General features: G+C 58.8%; 3 protein-coding genes across 3 annotated transcripts in view; 1 reads left to right on the top strand and 2 right to left on the bottom strand.

Annotated features, from left to right (window-relative positions):
• Positions 1–649: 649 nt before the first annotated feature.
• LOC142074165 (E3 ubiquitin-protein ligase TRIM7-like) lies at positions 650–8,369 on the bottom strand. Its single transcript, XM_075134655.1, has 7 exons — positions 7,795–8,369; positions 5,184–5,270; positions 4,876–5,103; positions 4,165–4,187; positions 3,511–3,626; positions 3,105–3,137; positions 650–2,251 (listed from the first exon to the last, which is right to left on the bottom strand). Exons 1-7 carry the CDS (start codon positions 8,305–8,307, stop codon positions 1,725–1,727), a joined length of 1,527 nt encoding a protein of 508 aa, XP_074990756.1. The 5' UTR covers positions 8,308–8,369; the 3' UTR covers positions 650–1,724.
• Positions 8,370–11,055: 2,686 nt separating this feature from the next.
• LOC142074149 (uncharacterized) overlaps positions 11,056–19,985 on the top strand; it is a 158,577-nt gene continuing 149,647 nt past the window's right edge. The window contains exons 1-5 of the mRNA XM_075134623.1: positions 11,056–11,599; positions 11,983–12,120; positions 13,090–13,197; positions 13,358–13,456; positions 13,678–15,121. Coding sequence (XP_074990724.1) covers positions 13,110–13,197; positions 13,358–13,456; positions 13,678–15,121 — 1,631 coding nt within the window. The 5' untranslated portion in view covers positions 11,056–11,599; positions 11,983–12,120; positions 13,090–13,109. The remainder of the gene's footprint in view (positions 11,600–11,982; positions 12,121–13,089; positions 13,198–13,357; positions 13,457–13,677; positions 15,122–19,985) is intronic.
• LOC142074166 (uncharacterized) lies at positions 16,418–19,624 on the bottom strand. Its single transcript, XM_075134656.1, has 3 exons — positions 19,427–19,624; positions 18,760–18,912; positions 16,418–18,308 (listed from the first exon to the last, which is right to left on the bottom strand). The coding sequence occupies exons 2-3, from the start codon at positions 18,845–18,847 to the stop codon at positions 16,930–16,932; spliced, it is 1,467 nt and encodes a 488-aa protein (XP_074990757.1). The 5' UTR covers positions 18,848–18,912; positions 19,427–19,624; the 3' UTR covers positions 16,418–16,929.

The following is a 19,985-nucleotide window of genomic DNA, read 5'->3' as shown; positions in this document are numbered from 1 at the left end:
GAGCAATGAGGACCCCCCCATTTCACCATGCAAGCCCCTAACATTGCTCCCCCAAAACCAGGGTCCTTCTCTCCCCTTTTCTGCCCCTCCCAGGGTTTATTTTAAAGGCTTTACATGTTGTTTTATTCCTTTCCCTTTTCTAGCAGCTCTCAAAGAAAACGGAGCTATTGCCTCAACGCTTTCTGACTAAAGAGTTAAAATATATATATATGCAAGGAAAGGGTGCGGAGGATCTTAAAGCCTCTTCTTTGGGCATTTAAAGAAGTCAATTTAAATTGAAAATTTCATTTAAAATTATAGGTAGCCAGAGGCTCTGAGCCAGGGCCATTTTGGGGGGCTCAAAGTTTGGGGTGTTTCTTGGCTGGTGGGGTTGGGGGGGGGGGTATTGCTCAGCCCTCCTCAGCTGCACCCCTCGCTGGATGAACCCATCCCACCCCTGGATCCTCCGCAGAGACCCCAAAACTCTGCCGAGCCCCCCCGAGCGGGTTGGGGACAAGGAGAGGTGTCCCCAGCTCTGGTCACCTCGGAGAGGGTGGCTCAGCAGCAGCAGCATCGCTGCGGGACCAAGCCTGTCTCTGGAGAGCGGCTTTTCCTTCCGCAGCCGGCACAGACAAACATCAGATTGTTGGGTTTTTTTCTTTTTTTAGGGTTTTTGGGGTTTTTTTTGTTGTTTTTTTGTTGTTTTTTTTTTTTTTTGCACAGCAACTTTTATTTCCCCACTAAACAGAGTGACAGGGCAAAGAGACATAACAGCATCGCGGGATCACACGAGGGCGGGCAGGGGTTTATAAGCACGCGCGAGATCACACCTAAAACAAGGCTTCCCCCTCCTTCCCCACGACACGGCCTGGCTTTCCATCGGGAGCTACCCACATCCACAAAGCCAATCCCCCCCCAAAAAAATCTGCGCGCCCGAGAGACTCCAGGTTTGCGGCACGTCCACGGCTCTCCCTACAGCTACGCCCCTGCCAGCTTTTGGCTTGACCCAAAAGCATCCATCTCCCCTTCACCCCCCTCCCACTGCCTCCATCCCCGGGGCTGCGGCTCCCAGCGCTCGGCTCTCCTCCGACCCTACGGACGCTCAGCGTTAACGGGGTGGGGGGAAAGCGGTGAGGGAGATGGCGGGGGTTTTGCTCTCTTAGCGCTAGCGGCAGCGAGAAGACGGGCTCGGCCCTTTCCCCAAGGAGGAAAGGAAAGCGAGGATGGGGTGGGGAAAGCTAAAAGGTGACCTGCAGAGCAACAGTGTCAGAAATCAAGGGGTTGGGTACGGTACCTCTCCTCCTCGCGCAGGTTTTCTAGCCTTCGAGAGCTTCCCGGGGTGCACAAAAGCAGGCGGTTTTGGCTACGGATCAATGCAGGATGCGATAAATCCCTAAGGTAGCTTTTCTCCCTGGTTACATCCCTGTTTACATGGGGCAGCCAACTTCAAATAAAACAAAACAAATATATGGGGTTGCTTATACAGCAGGCGAGAGGGGGGGGAATAACCCCACGTAGAGGCTATTTAAGCAGCCACCCTCAACGGCTGATGCCCCAGAGGAAGGTTTTCAGGGTAAAAAGAGACCCAAAACTTTTAAATGCAACAAGAAAAAGTTAACCCCAAAGCTGAACAAGGGACAATCGTGAGTTTCGGGGTCCTTTGTCTGAAAGCAAGGGGAAAAAAGGGGACAGGAACGGGCACTACTTGCAGGTCACCTTGGGGAGAGTTAAAGAAACTGGACGGGTCAATTGCAAAGGGAGAGCGAGGAGCCCACATAGAAGAGCCAGAAGAAAGGAAAGATTTTTTCGGTAAAAGCGGCCGTGAAGGTGAAGATGGGAGCCATGTTATCGGCGTTGTAAAACGCCACCCACCCGCCTTCGTAGTCCAGGTACACCCCGATCTTCCTGGGCCTCTCGCACAGGGACAGGGGCGTCTCCGGGGAAGTGAATGCCTGATACTGATCCCAATTCTTCCCCTTCCAGTTCAACCCCACCGCCCAGATCCCCTCCTCCGGAGCAAAGTCGATTTTCTCCTTCCTCCGCACCGACTCGCGGGCCGCCCCCAGGACCCAGCTCTCTCCATCTCCCACCTCCACCTCCCAGTAATGCCTCCCAGCTATGAAACCCTCCGCCGCCAGCACGCAGAAGGAGTAATCGAATCTCTTGGGGTTCGCCGGCAGCTCCTGGGGAGCACTCCTGAGGCGCACGCTCCTCTTGTCTTCCGACAGCACCAGGTAGGGGTTGGCAGTGTCCGGATCCAGAGAGAGATCACCTGGGAGGAGGGAAACGTGGACGTGAGCGTCTGCAAGCGAAGGACCCTTCTCCCACCCTCGTCGGAGCCACCCTCCAAGGGGATTCGTTGTCTCTGCCCCAAACGAGGACGACACCAGGCAAGTCACCTCCAAAAGGTTTAAGCACGTAAAGAGCCGCAGGGGAACAAAGACCAGGCTCCGCTTTCTAATTAAAGCGGAGAAACAGCCAGATCTCTGCTGCACACCCAGCAGCCTGCCCCATCCGAGACACCTCCTTCCTCTGGAATAGAAATTTCTAGGCAGAAACACCATTTTTTTTTTTTTTTTAAGTCACTGCCAAGTGCCAGAGAGGAATGAGCACAAATATCCTCGTGTTTAAGGGCTGCTCTTGTCCTCGGGGGACTGTCAGGAACTAGGGCTGCACAGCCTGAAATCGACTGTGAGAGGGGAGCATCGGAGGCTGCTGAAAGCAAGACGGGTCTATCCTGCGCCCCGCCAAGGAGGCAGAGCCCAGCCACGGCCCTGAACTACCAGCAGCGAACGCAAAGGTTGCAAAGTCCATCTCGGAGCTAAATCAACACCCACCAGCGGGGCCAAAGGTCTCCTCGCGCCGGGGAGAGCGGATCAGCTTCTGGAGAGTCCTCTTAACCCCACAGTTTCCTAACAAATCCGCCTTCTGTGGACTCTCCCGGCAGCTGGATCATTTTTTTTCCCCCCCTTCCCTTGGCAGCACCAGCAATAATTTTCTCCTCTCCTGACCTCAAGGCTAGCTTGAAGGTCTTATCGCCGAGCTACCCCCCCAGGAAAGCTGAAACTCCCAAATTAAGCCTTGTAAAAATGAAGGTCAGACTCCCAAAACCAAACTGTGCTCACCTGTGTCGTTCTCCAGCTCGAACCGGAGGTTCTCTGGGGGAAGAAAAGAAAGAAATTTAGATCCTTTCATGCACGGGGAGTCCCTGGGGACTGCAACCTCCTCCCCGCCTTATGGCCAGCCACCAGCCATGGGAACAACCGCATACGGCCACGTCAGACTTCCACGGAAATCCAAGGGAAATGTGCTGCTTTTCAAGCAAGCAGGGCTTTTTATTTTTGATGAGCAGATGCTCAAACAATAAAGAGTTCTCCCAACAAGCCCAAGGGAGAAACAAGAGCAGAGCTCAAACCAAATCAGCTTTTAAGTTGAATTTCATCTTTTAAGTCGAATTTCATCTTTTAAATTGAATTAAACGTAGGGGTTAGGAGGCACCAATTTTTAAAGAAAACCTTTTTCAGCACTCACCCTTGAACTCCAGCAAGACCTCTTTCAGCACTGCACTCTTCTGGGAAAAGCTCTTGAGTTTCTTCTCCAGCTCCGTGAAGCCAGCCTCCGGCTTGCAAAACATCCAGCTCTCAAAGCTGGGGAGGAGAAATAAATATTAGGTTCCTTCCGGAAAAAAATAAAATCTCCAAACTAGAAGCAGGAAAGAAACCTGCCCTGGTACTGAAGAGGTTTGGTGTTGGATTATTCTCCCTCTCTCAGCGCTTGTGAGGCCACACCTGAGGACTGGGTCCAGTTTTGGGGCTACGAGGTGCACAGGAGACCACCGAGATAAAGAGGTGTGGGGGGGGGATCTCCACGCCTTGGCTGGGGCTCAGACCTGAGCAGCCTGATCCAGCTTTTGATACTGGTCCTGATGGTGTGGGTTTGGTCCCTCACCAACCGAGTTACCCCGCGGTTTCCTCTGGAAGGACGCCGAAACCCTGCCGCAACCCACCTGCCGCAAACCCCCTTCGCGAAGGTTTGGGTTTGCCTCAAAGGTAACACCCGGGTGTGGGCGAGAACCACAAGGCGGGTGGGGGGGGGAAGCTGGACGGGGCGTACGCCCTCGCGACACCGGCTCTGCCTCCGGCGCGAGCCTCCCAGTTAACCCAGCAAGGGCTCAGGTTCACTCACCTGCTTCCAGCCGGGGCAACACCCTGGAGAGAGAGTAAAAAAAAAAAAAAACAAAAAAAAAATCAAGAAGCTAATCAGTACAAGTCTCTCTTCTACCTCACAGCCTCCGAAATCCTCCCCAAGACTGGCCCCACGGCTGCTTTGCTGAGGGGATCAGCTCTCAGCAGCTGTTTCCAAAGCAGAGCGCAGTTGGACTCAGGGAGATGGCAGAATTAGTTTATAATTATGGGTTTTTTTCTTCCCCTTTTTCTTTTTTAGCGTGGGTGAGGGGAAAAAAAAAACCCCACGCTTCTTTTTTAAAGACATTAAGAAAAATCATGATTGCCATCAAGCTACCAAAACCACGAGGATTCAGGGCTCACAGCGACGATGGGAATGACACAAACCAAGGTCTGTTTGGGTATTTCTTAGTTCTTGGTATCAGAAGGAGCCCAAGCAGCTTCACTACTACAAGGGCCAATTTTACCCCCTCAAAAGCTGCGCTAAAACTTGGGTTCCCACCTGAAAAAGCAGTCCGGCAGCAAGTCAAAACTCCTGACTCATAGATGGAGAGTTAATGGACCTGAGCTGCCCCCCAGCAGCACGTCAGCACCCTGCGGTCCCCGTAAATGGATTTTTATCCCCAGGGATCCCAATCTCAAGCTCTCCCAGGTTTTACACCCTGCTATACCATAACCTCCGGGCTGGGAGGACCCATCCCAGGAGTCTCACCTGCCCAGACTGGTTTCCTGGGCCATTCTCTCCTCCCTGCTCGCTCAGCAGCTTATCGAGCTGGGCAATTTCCTCGGAGAGCCGGGAGACGCTCTCATCTCTCCTCTTGACAATGTCTCTGTCTAGCTCCTCCAGACGGGACAGCAGGAGCTGCTCCTTCTCCTCCAGGAAGCCCCGGAGCTCCTTGCACTCAGCCACAATCTTCTGCCTCTCCACTTCTGTCTGCTTCTGCAAAACCCAGAGGGGAAACGCAGGTGAGACCGACATCCCCGCGGCCGGGGGGGGTTTTGGGGAAACCAGGCACTCACCAGCAGGTCTTCGCTCTGCCTCTCCCTCTCAGCCTTGGCTTCTTCACGCCCTTTCCTCAGGGAGCTCAAATGCTCCTGTGGCACCTCCTGGAAGGAGAAAGAGGAGATCTGTTGGGAATCCTTCCTATTTGGGATCAGGAATACGGAGGAAAGGAATGGTGGGGGATTCCCTCCAATTTCATCAACTGTGTTTATCTTTTTAAGCTGGAGAACACCATGAACCCAAAAAGAGGTGAGGCCATCACTGCACCGTGTCCTCCCCTGCCCTGTTATCCTCAACCCTTAGTTTCAGGCATGCCAAGAAAGCCAGAAACTTTCCCCAACCAGCCCAAAAACTGTCCCTTAAAACAGCCTGAGCAGTTTGGAGTCAGGTGCAGGCGGAGGAATAAAGGGCAGCAAGGTAAAACAAAAAAAATTAGAGCCAATTTTTAGCTCCCTATAAGAGCGCAGCTGCAAACGCAAACCACCAAGTCCCACCCACGTGAAAACCCCTTCCGCCTCGGCACCTCTCGGCATCGGCTTTCACATCCCAGCCCCACCGCGAGCCGGGGAGACCAGCCGAGGCACCCCGACATCTGCCTGCACCCCATCGAGATGGAGAGGCCGGCCGCCTCCGGGCTGCTCGTTAAGTTTATTAACAGCTTATTACTGGAAACCGTCACGCCCGCCCTCGTTTAAGTCATTTGACCTCCGAAGGAGAGGCTCCTAGCAACACCAAACAAAAAGCAGCAGGGCTTTTGGGAGCAAGCAACGACAGATCTTTTATAAATAAAACGTAAAGCTACAGAGGTTTTGCTGTTGTTAACCGGCTGTGCAAACCGGTGCTTGCTACCGCACGCCTCATCATAATGCAGAATTTAAGCGGGAGATAAAAGCCAAGATCGGAAAAAAGGGGGCACAGGTTGCAAGCAGCCCCCAAGGGGCAACAACCGGTTGTTAAAAATGCATAAAAGCAAATTAACGAGGGAAAAAAACCCCAAGAGAGCAACAGCCTGAGCAGCGTTCAACGGCAGACCTGCCTAAAGAGGCCGCAGTCCTAAAAAAGGACAAGATCCCAAATTTGGGGGGGGGGGGTGATGCCAACTCGAGCTCCAGCTTCCCACCGAGAGCAACCACAGCCACCGAAGACGGCAAGGATGGCGCAACCGGGGACCCGCAGCAATTTCAGTACAAAATTCAGTATAAAAGCCTTCGGTGCCACCTGCCTCGACACCGATAATTGCAAGAATTAATATGCAGTGGTTAGCGATCACGCAATCCCCTTCCCCGATCCATCGCGCTCGCCCCGGCTGCGCCGGTGCCACCCTCCTCCTCCTCCTCCAGCCGCCGCTGCGCAGTAAACATCCGCTCCCCGTCCGGCATCTTGGTTTTCCTCCACCCCGCCGGAGAAACGAGGCCTGGCTGCTCGGGGTCAGGCTGCCACACTCACACGCCTCTTAATTATTAATTAATGATTATTTCCACACATTGCAACGTGCGGGTCTCCCCTTCATTGCCACAGTGGAGATCGAATGCTGCCGGAGGCCGGGCTCCGTATTCGCTCTGCGTCACGTTGCTCAATTGCCCTGTGCTGGCTTTTTTTTTTTGAGGGGGGTGGAAAAAGTCACTCCTGGGGGATTCCTGCTCCACTTTAGTCCCAGATTGTGCTCGGTGCTAAAAAAATAAGCTTCCCCCCACCCCCCCACCCCCCGCAGGAGCCAGGCTCTGTGCTCACTCCAGGGCATTTCTGCCCAGGGAAGTGGAAGCTGAGGATTTTGGGGTGTTTGATGGTGTTTTGCACACTCACACCCGCACAAAGGTGACCCCAGGGATTCACATACCAGCTCAGTGTTATTTCACACAGGAAACCAAACTGGCAGACGCCCCCCCCCCAGTATCTTCCCAGTTAAACCCAGTTCTATTTTGCACCGGGGACATTCCCCGGTCCTGCATAGGGTCAGCCCCCACCTCAGGGTGTCCCCGTTTGGGAGAGTCCCTATTGCACCCCGCATCCTGCCCCACTGTATGGAGGAGCACCCACCTTGGAAGGGGGTCCCCAGAGAGGCCCCATTCTGCACCCCACACCCTGGGGGGGCCCACTATCCTCACTGCACCTCAGGCACATCTGAATGGGGGATACACATCAGGGGGGTGTTCCCTATCGCACCTTACACCCTGGGAGCAGTGGGTCTCCAGTGGGTACAAAGGAGAGGGGGGGTCCCTACTGCACCCAAGATGCATTGCCTCCCGTGGGGAGGGGGTTCCCCGGTGCACTCCCACCCCGTGGGGTGTCCTTATTGCACCCCCAGTTCGAGATAGAGGGTGTCCCTGGTGCTCTCCCTTTGCAGAAAGGGTCCTCCATCCTTGGGGGTGGTCTCCTGCACCCGAGAAGGGTTCCCCAGGGGGTGTCTTCATTGTACCCCATCATCCCGGGGGAGCTCCCCAGCACTCTCCCTCCCGAGGGCGGGGGGGGGGAGCTACCGCACCTGACGTGGGCTCCGGGTGCATTGCCGCCCCCGGGAGGGGGGCTGCCTACTGCATCCTCCCCCCAAATAGGGGGGTCCTTAGCGCACCCAGCTCCCTGCCGCCCCTGGGGTTTCCCTACCGCCGCGCACTCCCCTCCGCCACTGACCTCTGCGGCGTGGGCCGCCTCCTCGGCGGGCAGCACGGTGTGGGTGCGGTGCTCCCGGGAAAGGTGGCAGACGACGCAGACGGCGCGGCGATCCTGCACGCAATAGAGCCGCAACGGTTCGCCGTGGCGGGGGCAGCGCGGCGGCCCCGGCGGGCCAGGCGGAGCAGCAGCGGGCAGAGGCGGGGCGGGGGCGGGAGGCCCCGGCGGCGGTTCAGCGGGACCCGGCGGCAGCCCCAGCTGACGGACGATGTGGACGATGTTACCGAGAGAACGGTTAGGGCGGAAAAGCCGTTGCGGTACCGGCTCCCGGCACTGCGGGCAGCAAAGCCGCCGCGCCGAGTCCTCCCAGCACTGGGTCACGCAGGCGCGGCAGAAGTTATGACCGCACTCGGCCACCAGCACCGGGTCGTTGAAGTACTCCAGGCACACCGGGCACGTCAGCTCGTCCTGCAGGCTGCGGGCCGCGCTGCAGGGAGCGGGCGGTACGGCGGGGGGAGCGGGCGGCGCCTCCATCCCGGCTCCCCGGCTGCGCTGGGCTCCGCGCTCCGCTCCGCGCCGCTCCGCCGCCCGTCTGCCGGGCGGGAGGGGCGGGGCCGCGCCTGCGCGGTGCGAAGGGGGCGTGGCCGCGCCTGCGCGGAGAGGGAGAGGGCGAGAGGACGCCTGCGTCTTTCCCCGCGGGGGGGGGCGGGCTGCGCATGCGCGGCCAGGCGGGGGCGGGGCCCGCAGGCCTTGGGTGGGGGGGGGGCCATAGGGAATGTGTGGGGGGTCCCTATAGGGTGCTGGAGGAGCCTGAATGTCTGGGTCCCTATAGGATGTTGGGGAGGGTGGATGCATAGGTGCCTATAGGGTGCTGGGAGGGGTGTGTGTCCTTATAGGGTGCTGGGGGAGCCCGGATGTCTGGGTGCTTATAGGATGTTGGGGGGAGTGGATGCATAGGTGCCTATAGGATGCAGGGGGGGGTTCCTTATAGATTGTTGGGGTGGAGGAAGAGGGCGTCTCCGTCCTTATAGGGTGCTAGGGGGGAGGTCTGCATCCCTATAGGTTGCTGGGAGGGGGGGAGTCTGGATGTCCGAGTCCTTATAGGATGTTGGGGGGAGTGGATGCATAGGTGCCTATAGGGTGCTGGGGGTGCAGCCGGGTATGGTGCCGCGCCGGACGCCTGGGTTCCCCCACCTGCCTTGGAAAAGAGGGGGGGGATCAGGGCCAGGGACCCCCCCTTACCAGAGACACCCCCCCCGGTATTGGGGTATCGGCCCCACGGAGCAACCCCGTGGGGCATCGCCTCTCCCCGAGGTGCCCCGTGGCGGGCAGCAGCCCCACGGAGCATCCGAACATCCATAGAGCTCCATAATCCCCAGACTTCCCTGAAAATAAACTTTAAATACAGATTAATTCATCCACATCTCCCCAGCCTGTCTCTATTAAACAGATACTATTAAATCACTTATTAATAATCGCTAAAAACGGTCGTCTTAAGGTCTCAAGTTTTGACAACAAAGCGTCTTCCTTAGGCTGAACGTCCTATTTTAATTTTTCTTAATTATTCTTCTAACAGTCGGGGCTGTCCCCCTACCCTGCTGAAACATCCTCCCATTTTTTATACTTTTCCCCTTGGTTTTCACCACCAGGCTGGAGCGAAGGGGCGCCCCTAAATCAGGTTAATTCACCTAAATCAGGTTAATTCACCCCAACGCCAGGTTGGGGTGCCAAAGGCACCAGGGTGCGGGGGAGCATCCCAGGGGGTGGGGGTGGGTGCTCAAAACCCACCCCAACAACCCCTGTGGCGTTTAATCAGTTTAAATCGCAGCTTCACTATCGTAATTAAGCCTTAATGGCGCTATCAGCCAGCGGGTGGTTTGCCTGCCTTTGCTTTTTATCATTTTTAAACCTTTTTTTTTTTAACAAAAGGAGATGCGGGTTTGGAGCTGCCCTGGGTTGCAGCAAACCCTCAAGGCTGCCCGTTTTGCCTCAAAAATTAGTACTTTTTGTGGAAAAGGGCACATTGTTGCCCCAGGCCCGCTCACCCGTCACCCAGCAGCCAGGTTTCTAGCGTAAAGGATTAAATATTGAGAAAAAGAAGTTGGTGGAGCTTCCTGTGGACCTTTTTTTCTTTCAGAAATCCATTTTTAGGGGTGGCGGTCACCGAACTGGGGGTTTCTGGCGTGAGGGTGGGAGAGAGGATTTTTTTGGGGTGGTTTTTGCAGCATCGGCCTCTCTGCTGCGTCAGCCTCTCCACCATGTCACCACGAGTGTCACAGATCAGCTCGAGAAACCTGAATTCAGGGACAAATAACCCCAAACCTCCCTCCACCCACGCAATAGCCCTTCCCCAGATTTACAATCCTCACCAGGATGTCCCTCTTGCTGCAGAAGAAGTGTGAGGCAGATGGAGGACACAACGCCACGATTTCTCTGTTTTCCTTTAAATTTTCCTAACTGTCTCTGGTGAAATTTGCTTTGGGGAGGAAATATTTGCGGGAGACATTACTATTGGGTTGCGGAGGGCAGCAATTGGGGGGAAAAACCGTTAATTCAGGGCCTGCGGGTCGGGATTGCCTCAGAGGGGAGGCGCCCACTTCCAAAATGGCGGCCCGCGCCAGCTTCCAAAATGGCGGCCACTGCCCTCTTCTAAAATGGCAGCCTCGCCCTCAGGCAGGGCGAGAAGGACGATGGCTGCGGTCTCCTCCTCAGTGTGGGGCTGTTGGGGCAAGCGGGGCGAGATGGCCGCGGCCTTCCCCGTGCTGCCTGGAGGACCCCGCTTAAGATGGCCCCTGGGGGATGAAGCCATGGGGTCCATCTTGGGTGAGGGCAGCCAGCCGGCGTTGCCACGGCAACAGGCCCTCTTAGGGGGCAAAGCCCCCCAAAAGGGCCGCTGTGGCCCAGGGAGGGACGGGGCCATTTTTGAGGCATCTCTGAGCCCCAAACCCCTCCTGGGGCTCTTAAACCCGTTTGGGCCATGCTCCTTGCTGGGTCGACATCCCCAACACGCAGGCAGCCACCCCTGTTGACAGAAAAACCCCCTTTTACCCCCAAAACCAGACCCTTTCTCTGCTGTGAAGAATCAGGACTGATGCCGCAATGGGAGGATTTGTGCGGCCCGGGAGCCCGGTCCCCTCAGTCCAGCCTTGCTAAAACATCCCCCAATACTCCTCCCCAGCTCCAAATTTAGGATTTTTGGCCCTAAAGTGGTCTCTAATGGGTTTATCGCCAATAAATTTATGGGGTTGCGCTTCCGGCCAGCAGCAAGGAGCTCCACCTCCACAGCCCTCCGTGAGGAAAATGTCTCCCGGGGGCATGTCCCCATCCCCACAGAGGGGCAAAACCATCCTTTTTTCCACATTCCGAGGAAAAAACACCTCACCAGGACACCGGTGAGCATTTTTCACTTTGCAAGGTGTATTTTTTTTTAATTTCCGCCCAGAGACACCGTCGCTATTGCCGCCAGAGGGCCCTGGCAATTGTGCAGAGCTCTTTTCTCCCTCTCTTTTTTTTTTTTCCCTTCTGTTTTTTTTTTTTTTTAATTCCTTCCTTCCTTCCTTCCCCTTTTTTTTTTTTTTTTTTTTTAACTCTTATTGCTCGGGATATCAGAGGGACCAGGCTTCCCCGGTCACGCCGCGGCCGCCGCACTGTGCTGTCCCGTTCCCCGTGGCCTTCGCATCCTTGGGGGGGGACACACAGACACAGCCCCTCGTTGCCCCCCTACCCCATTTTTTGGGGGGGAAAAGGGGCTTTCTGGGGGGAAAAAGTGGTGGTGGGGGGCATCTCCGGGCTTTGCCGACAGCACCTCCCGAGCCGGAGACTGCAGGTAACGGGGAGGTTCGGTCTTTGGATGCGGAGAGGGAGCGGAAAATGGCTCCTTTTTTTTTTATCCCTTTTCTTTCCCCCTCCATCCTTCCCCTCCTCTCTCCTCCCGTCCCCTCCGGCTCTCCTCCCCAGGGTGCCCACACACACAGCAGCTTAAACTCAGTGCCCGGATGCTCTCCATCCCCGGGGAGGGGGGGGAATAATAAAAAAAAAAAAAACAAAAAAACCTCACCAAAAACCCAGCCCCGTTGTCTTTCTGCAGGCGTCCGTCCTTCCCCCCCTTGCTTCATTCGGGCTGGTGGGTTTCATTTTTGGATGGGGGGCCGGGAGCGGAGGTGTCTGCGAGGGTGTGCGGTATTGACCCCTTTATTTTTATTTTTTTAGCAGGATGGCAAACTACCGGGGAATAAACGAAGCAGGCTGAGATGCTGGTGGGGGCTTCAAAAAAAAAAAAAAAAAGGCAAAAATTGCAGGAGGGATCTGCGGTCCGTGCTTGAAATCGCCCTTTTATTCCTGGCATCAGTAAGTCGGCGACAACCTTCTGCAAATCCACCTTTTCCCAACCCACCTCCTCTGTCCTCCACAGCTGTAACAGCTCTGCTGCTAGGGGAAAAAAAAAAAATCAACCCACGCATTGGGATCCTAATACGCCCGCTGCTCACAGAGGAGGATGAGGAAAGGGTCAGAGGAGTGGTGGTAATTTGCTTTTTAAATGATTTTTGCAAAGGAGAGCACCAAACCCTCTTCCTACAGCTGGGAAAACTCATGTTTTCCCCTGAGCGCAGGCTCTGAGCACTGGAGATGTGCGTAGAGAAATAACTGGGTGACTTATCCTCTTTGAGAAGGAGGAGTGATTGCTATGGGGTTTTTTTGTGGGGGAGGTTGGAAAATCTGGGACAGGAGTCTCTGGGAAGGTGAAGGATCCTGTAGACGAGCACGCAGGGTTTGGTGCAGTAGGAATTCGCTGTTAGATAAAATCTGGGTGAAAATGAATTTCAGGGTAAGGATCTCTCAGCAGAGTGTTGTCTGCAGGTTACAGAAACATGTTCTTCATGGGCTGGGTTTTACCTCTTTTTTCATTTTTTTTAAGGAATCCTGATGTCTGCGTTTCTGTTTTCCCCTTCTGCTTCCTTTAACTTTTGGGAAAAAAGTTAACTTTTGGGGGGAAAAAAAAAATTGTTTAGCCAAATTTGATACAGGCAGAGGGTATAAAGTTCCTGCAGGATTTGGGAAAACACGTGGTGGGGTAAAGGATGGAAGTTTTTATTAGCCGCCTGTCCCCGCGCCTTACCCCCGTATTGTGATTCAGCTTAGCCTTTCTATTAGCTTATTAGAGAATGATAATCTATTAGCTTATTAGAGAATCCACAGGTTAATAAAACAAAGGGTTTTGCATGAGAGTCCCACCGACGGCTGCAAATCCGTAGGATGATGGCTGGCGATGGGTTGCACGCTGGGCTTTGCTTACGGGGGGTTACCTCCTTCTTTCAGGGGGCCTGGTGGCACCAGCCATGGAGCCGTACGTGCTGCTGGATCCGCGACAGAGAGCACTGTATCGCGACGTGATGCAGGAGAGCTACGAGACGCTGATGGCCCTGGGTGAGGAGCCTACCCCTCCTGCAGCAGAAAATTTGGGGTGGACGGAGGATCCGGCTTGCTGGATCCTCACGTCTTCGTGCCAGGGGTGCTGGGGTCGGGGGGCTGCTGGGGAGGACAGACCCTCCTGACCCATGTTGCTCATCCCCCCTCTCTTTTACAGAATTCCCCGTTTCCAAGCCCGATCTGCTGTCCCGCCTGGACCACGGGGATGAACCTACAGCCCTGGATCTCCACGTGCCCAGGGACACCCCGGCCGCAGGTGAGCCTCCGATCGTGCCCTGTCCATGTCGGTGGCAGAGAGGAGCGATGGGGATCGGAGGTGCCTCTGCTAGAGGTGCTTACCTGGAAGAGCGTGTGAAATAAAAAAGGAGGAGGAATCCCTCCTTGCTTTCCTTTTCCTACCACCTTCCCATCTTCCCAGCCCCGGGAGAGACGATGTTTCCTGCCCGGCTTGTGTCTGTCTCTCTTTGTGCCCCACAGAGGATGGAGCAGGAGCGGAGCAGGAACCCCCTCGAGAAGAAGCTGCTGAGAAAGAGCCCGAAGTGGTGAAACCTGCGGGCGAGGAGCATCCTTCGAGCCCTGCCGAGGCCGGGGCGAAGGCGGGCAGGAGCGGCGGACCGGGAGAGACGGCCACGCGCCCGGGCGAGAGCCAACCCAGCAACACGTGCGGCGAGTGCGGGAAGAGCTTCAGCCACAAGTCAGCCCTGGTGAAGCACCAGAAGATCCACACCGGCGACCGCCCGCACGAATGCCCCGACTGCGGCAAGTGCTTCATCCAACGCTCGGACCTCACCATCCACCAGCGGGTCCATACGGGCGAGCGGCCCTACGCCTGCCCCGACTGCGGACGCCGCTTCAGCGTCAGCTCCTCCTTGCTCACCCACCAGCGCACCCACGCGCCCGGCGGGGAGAAACCCAACCGCTGCCCCCAGTGCGGCCGCAGCTTCGCCGATCCGGGGGCTCTTGACCGGCACCAGAAGAGCCACCTGGGTGGGAAACCCTACGAGTGTGGGGTGTGCGGCAAAGCCTTCGCCTGGAGCTCCCACCTCGAGCGGCATCGGCGCATCCACACCGGCGAGAAGCCCTTCCAGTGCGCCGAATGCGGGCGAGCCTTCGCCTGGAGCTCCCACCTCGACCGCCACATGCGCACCCACGCTGCCGCCGCCGCCTCCGAGGATGAGGAGGACGGGGAGGTGGAGGAAGAGCCCCCGCCACCCCCCCAGAAATGCGCTGACTGCGGCAAGCGCCTCAACCACCAGACGGACCCTCAGCGCTTCAAGCACAAGGGCACCCAGACGCTGCCGGCCGGTGCCGAACCCGCTGGCAGCCCCCCGCGGCCCTACCGCTGCGAGCAGTGCGGCAAATGCTTCGGCCAGAGCTCCAACCTCCTCAAACACCAACGTGTCCACACCGGCGAGCGGCCGTACCCCTGCCCGGATTGCAAACGCTGCTTCCGTTGGGGCTCAGCCCTGGCCAAGCACCGGCGCACCCACAGCCGGCAGCAGCAAGCCGGCGACGCCGCCAAAACCGTGCCGGCAGCCACCGAGGAAGCCGGCACCGGAGGAAGCGGCAAACCCTATCCATGCGGGGCGTGCGGGAAGAGTTTCGGCTGGGTCTCGCACCTGGAACGCCATCGCCGCATCCACACCGGGGAGAAGCCCTTCCGCTGCGGAGAGTGCGGGCGGGCGTTCGCCGTCAGCTCCCACCTGGAACGGCACCGCCGGGTACACACCGGCGAGCGGCCCTACCGCTGCGGCGAGTGCGGGAAGAGCTTCGCCGTCAGCTCCACCTTGCTGGCTCATCGCCGCACTCACGCCGCCCAGCCAGGCCGGCCCCACGCCTGCCCCGAGTGCGGCAAGGGTTTTAGCACGCCGGCCAGCTTGGAGCGGCACCGGCGGCTTCACCGGGGCGAGAAACCCTACCAGTGCGGCATCTGCGGCAAAGGCTTTGCCTGGAGCTCCCACTACGACCGGCACCGGCTCACCCACACCGGCGAGAAACCCTTCTCCTGCGCCCACTGCGGCAAATGCTTCGGCCGCAGCTCCCACCGCAATCGGCACCAGCGTGCCCACACGCAGGGCGGCCCGGAGAAGCGGCACGTCTGTCCCGATTGCGGCAAAGCCTTCGGCCTCGGCACGGCCCTGGCGGCTCACCAGCGACTGCACACCGCTGCCGCCGGCACCGGGGGCCGCAGCCCCCTCTCCTTGCTGCCGCCCGCGTGGTGGGAGGGCGAGAGGCGAGGAGGGACGCCCACCCCTTCCGAGTTCTGGCCTGAAGAGCCCAGCTCCATTTTCCAGCAGCACCCCGTGCCTTCCTCCTCCTCTTCCTCTCCCGCAGCCCCCAGGGGCTGGGCTGCCAAGGCTCTCCTGCCCCCCGCCATGGCGTGGAGGCCTGGGGAGGGGGACACCCTGCAAAGCGATGCCTCTGCCCCCCAGGAGCCCTGGGCTTCCCTGCCTCCCCCCAGCTCCTGAGATGGGGCCGGGGGGGTGCTCAGAGCCACCCTCCGCCTTTGGGGACACCCCACGGCCGAGGTGGGAGGCCGGCCTGTCCCCCCCTCCCCGGCACAGGGTAGGAGAGGGCTGCTGCAGCAGCCGGGGGGGCCCAGGATACCCTGGGGTGGGGGTCAGGATGGGGAAGGGGGGATGAAGTGGCGGTGGGGAGGGGGCACGGGGGAGGGCGAGCGGCGCGTGCCGGTGGGTAGCAGCGTAGGGGCTTTGGGGGGAGACGGGGAGAGGAGGGACGAGGGAGGCTGGGGGTGGATTTGGGGAGGGCTGGGTGACAATTTAGGGTGGTGGGGAGACGACACTTCTCCCTATAACCCTCCTCATCCTCTGCCCCACTGTTGGGGGGGGCAAAAAGGGGGAGTGGCACAGCTTGGGCGTATGGAAGGGGACCCATGGGTAAAATCAGGCAGGGAACCCCCTTCCACAGGGGGCTTTTGGGGGCAAACAGCTCGGAAAAGAGACATGGGGACCCGCATCAGTCACCAGCTGCTTCCTTGCTTGGGACCCCCCAAATGCTGCTTGGGTTGTGCAAGTTTGGGATGCGCCAAGCCGGGAATTTGGCGAGGGTGGAGAGGCCGGGTTTCCCCGGCTTGGGTTAGCGGATAATAAAGTAGAAGGTAGTTCGGCAAAAAAGAAAAACCCCTCTGCCTGTCTCAGCGTGGTTTTGTCTTTGGAGAGGGAGAAGACGCTCGCGGTGTTTCCCACCGGGAGCAGGGAAAAGCGACGGAGCCCGGGGCTGGTGCACAAGGAGAGCCAGACACAGGCGGCTGCGGGGCACGGGGCTCCCTTTTTATTCCTCGCCCCAGGCCGGCACCTCCCGCCGCCGAGCTCGCTGCGCCCTCGGCGTCTCGCCCTCTCCGTCGCGGCATCCCCTTCTCCAGCCTGCCGGAATTTTGCCACAAGAACCAGCCCCGCGTTATCCCCGTCCTTTCCCGCTGGAGAAGAGCAATGTTTCCCTCGGGAAGAGGCTCCCTCTCCCCCGAGACGTCCCTTTCCGTGGTCCCCTTCGCGGCAGGGTGCAGGCACCATCCACCCATCGCTGCTGGGAGACATCAGGAAGGATAAATCCCACCCCGATGCCTCGCTGGAGCAGCTCCGTCACCCGCCCCGGTGCCACCCTCCGCCCCTTAAATGTCACTTGGTGTCCTTCGATTTGTCCCCAAGCCGAGTTCCCTTGGGGACGGTCCTCCCTCCCCATCCATAGCACCGATGCGGGGGTCTCGGTCCTTCAGGGCTCCTCACCGCTGCAGGCTCCGGGTGGTTTCACCAGCCCCACGGCGCTGTGGGGCTTCTCCCCCACCAGCCTGGTCCTGGAGGGGGGCAGCGGTTGGGGGGCGAGGGGGAAAGCGGCCTTGGGGAGGTGGCTACGGCGGTGTTTGGTGAGGTGGGAGCTCTGGCTGAAGGCTTCACCGCATTCGGGGCACTCGTAGGGCTTCTCGCCGGTGTGGACGCGGCGGTGCCGCTCGAGGTGGGACGCCCAAGCGAAGCCCTTGCCGCACTCGCCGCAGGTGTAGCTCTTCTGGGCGGCGTGGCCCCGCTGATGGGCGAGGAAGGGGGGAGCCTCGCCGAAACGTTTGCCGCAGTCACCGCATTTGTAGGGTCGGTCGGGGGAGTGGGTTTTGCGGTGCTGGAGGAGGTGGGCTTTTTGGGCGAAGCGCTCGCCGCAGCTGCCGCAGGGAAAGGGGCGTTCGCCCGTATGCACCCGCCGGTGCCGTTCCAGGTGGGACGCCCAGACGAAGCCCTTGCCGCAATCGGCGCAACGGTGGGCGCGCTCCCGCCGGTGACACCGCTGATGCCGTGCCAGCGCCGGCCCAGCTCGGAAAAGCTTGCCGCAGTCGCCGCAGCGCAGGGCTTTCTTGCCCAGGTGGGTGCGGCGGTGACGGGCTAGGTCGGAGCTCTGGCAGAATGTCTTGCCGCAAGCCGGGCAGCGGTGGGGCCGCTCGCCGGTGTGGCTACGGCGGTGCTTGGCGAGGTGTGAGCCTTGGCTGAAGGCTTCGCCGCACTCGGCGCAGCGGTAGGGCTTCTCGCCGGTGTGCACCCGCCGATGCCGGGCGAGGTGGGACGCCCAAACGAAGCCCTTGCCGCAGTCGCCGCACTTGTGGGGTTTTTCGGCGGCGTGGCCCCGGCCGTGGGCCGCCAGCTCGGCGGCGCCGGCGAAGCGCTTGCCGCAGTCGCCGCATTTGTGTGGCCGGTCGCTGGCGTGGGTACGGCGATGCTGGAGGAGGTGGGAGCTCTGGCTGTAAGTCTCACCGCACTCGGGGCAGCCGAAAGGCCGCTCGCCGGTGTGCACCCGCCGGTGCCGCTCCAAGTGCGAAGCCCACGGGAAGCTCTTGCCGCAATCGGCGCAGCCGAACGGTCGCTCCCGTGCCGGTCCCTTGCTGGCCGCCCCACGGAGGGGTTTGGCACGGTCCAGTTTGGGGACCGCCGCGACTTTGGGCATCTTGGCGGCGCCGTGCGGCACGGCTTTATCCGGGCGCTTTGTTTTCCGCCTGTTTGAGCCGAGGGTCTTCTCCCTCTCCGGGCTGTGGGATGAGCGCGCTTCGAGCTCCTCGCAGCTCTCCGCCGCCGCTCCTTCCTCCGCTGCTTTTTCACTCACCAGCCCCTGTGCTGCTGGGGAGATGGGGAAAGGAGAAAAAGGGGAGAGCGTGGCCTCGGCCGGAGCAGGGGGTGGCATTTAAATCGACGGAGTGGGAATGGGACTCCCATAAAAAACCTGCTTTCCCAGAGAGAAGGAAGAGAGACACGATGGGAGACCTGATCCCAGTTTGAACTGGGAATGTGGAAATGCTGAGCGCATCCCATTGCCCGTATTTCTAATTTAAAAAAAAAAAAAAATGCTGAGAGATCAATAACATTTTCCTGCAGAAAATTCGAGGAGAGGGCTGGGATTTGGGGAAATCTCCTTCAAAACCTGGATCCCCCTGGATTCTTCCTCCCCTTTTCCCATCCTGCTCGCAACCCTTTTGCTTCCCTGCCAGAGACAGGAAAAAAAAAGAAAAAGCAAGGAAAAAAACAGGGCGGGGGAATGTTCAAGAAGGATTTTTTTGTGTTTGCTTACCAAGGGACATCAGCGTTTCGTAGCTCTCCTGCATCACGTCCCGGTACAGAGCCTTCTGCCGCGGGTCCAGCATCACCCACGGCTCCATGGTGGGGAGAACGGGAGAACGAGGGTTTCTCCCTCCGTTCCTCCCTCAGGGCTCCTCAAAATCCCCTGTGGGGAAGAGAAATCCTTTGAAAATGAAGGAAATCCCCTGCGTAGTGCTTCTTGCTTGGGTTTTGATGCTTTTTCTGGGGGTGCCTTGAGAAACGTTGGGGTTTTTTTCTCCCCGGGTTGCAGCCCACAGACAGTCCCCCTGTCCAGGACTAAGCCTGAACCTCCACGGAGCAGGGATGGGGGGCAGGAAGGTCCCTGTTTCCCCCCATCTTTCTGGCACACCACATCCCACAGCAATCTCTGCCCTCCTCCCTCCAGCATCCCAGTTCCCCCAGTCCTCATCTCACTGGCAATCAGCCCTTCTAGGGTGATGGGGCATTGGAGCTGGGCTCCGTGCCCCATCCCTGGATGCATGCAGGGACTGGGGGGCTCCCTCTCCATCCTTCTTCCTCTCCCCAAAGGAGCCGCTGCTCCTGGGAACATCCCCAAGGACCGAATCCTGCAACCTCACACAGCTCAGGACCCGCTGCGGAGCAGGGGCACATCCCTGCGCCGGGTTTCTCCCCGTTACCTGGAGTTCCCAGCTCAGGACTCGCTGTCGGTCGAACCTGGAGTTGCCTCCGCGGGGCTTTCCCTGGGAGAAGCGTCCCCCCTTTCCCTGGCTGAGGCTGCAAGGAGGGAATGGGATGCACAGACCCCCCCCTTGTACCCCAAGGACCGCCGAGCCTCCCGACAGCAGGGCACAATGGAGGCGACACCGGGCATGGCTTTGCTCCGGAAGCCCAAGCCGGTATCCGGGAGAGAGGAGACGCCAAGAACAGGCTCCTCGGCAGCAGCGTTTACCCAGAGCCCTCTAGAGGTAACCCAACCCCGGCTCCCCCCCCATCCCGACCCTCTCCGCAGGCTCCCCGGCACCCATGGGGACCCCGCTACGGTCCTGCCCCTTCACCCGCATTGCCCCCCCGCCCCGCTCTTCCCTTTTACCCAGCGGTTTTGGAGAACCCCAACCTTGCTAGAAACTCTGCCGGGGAGATCCCGGCAGCAGCGAGGATATTTGAGCCTTGCAACCGGGGGGAAGCCTGGGAAGGTGATGGGGGTCTCTCTGGGGCAATAGGGCATCCCCCGGGTGG

Source organism: Calonectris borealis, chromosome 33, assembly GCF_964195595.1.
Source record: "Calonectris borealis chromosome 33, bCalBor7.hap1.2, whole genome shotgun sequence".
Classification (NCBI taxonomy): Eukaryota; Metazoa; Chordata; class Aves; order Procellariiformes; family Procellariidae; genus Calonectris; species Calonectris borealis.
The sequence above is the reverse complement of the archived record's forward strand: the minus strand, read 5'-3'. Positions and strand labels throughout refer to the sequence as shown.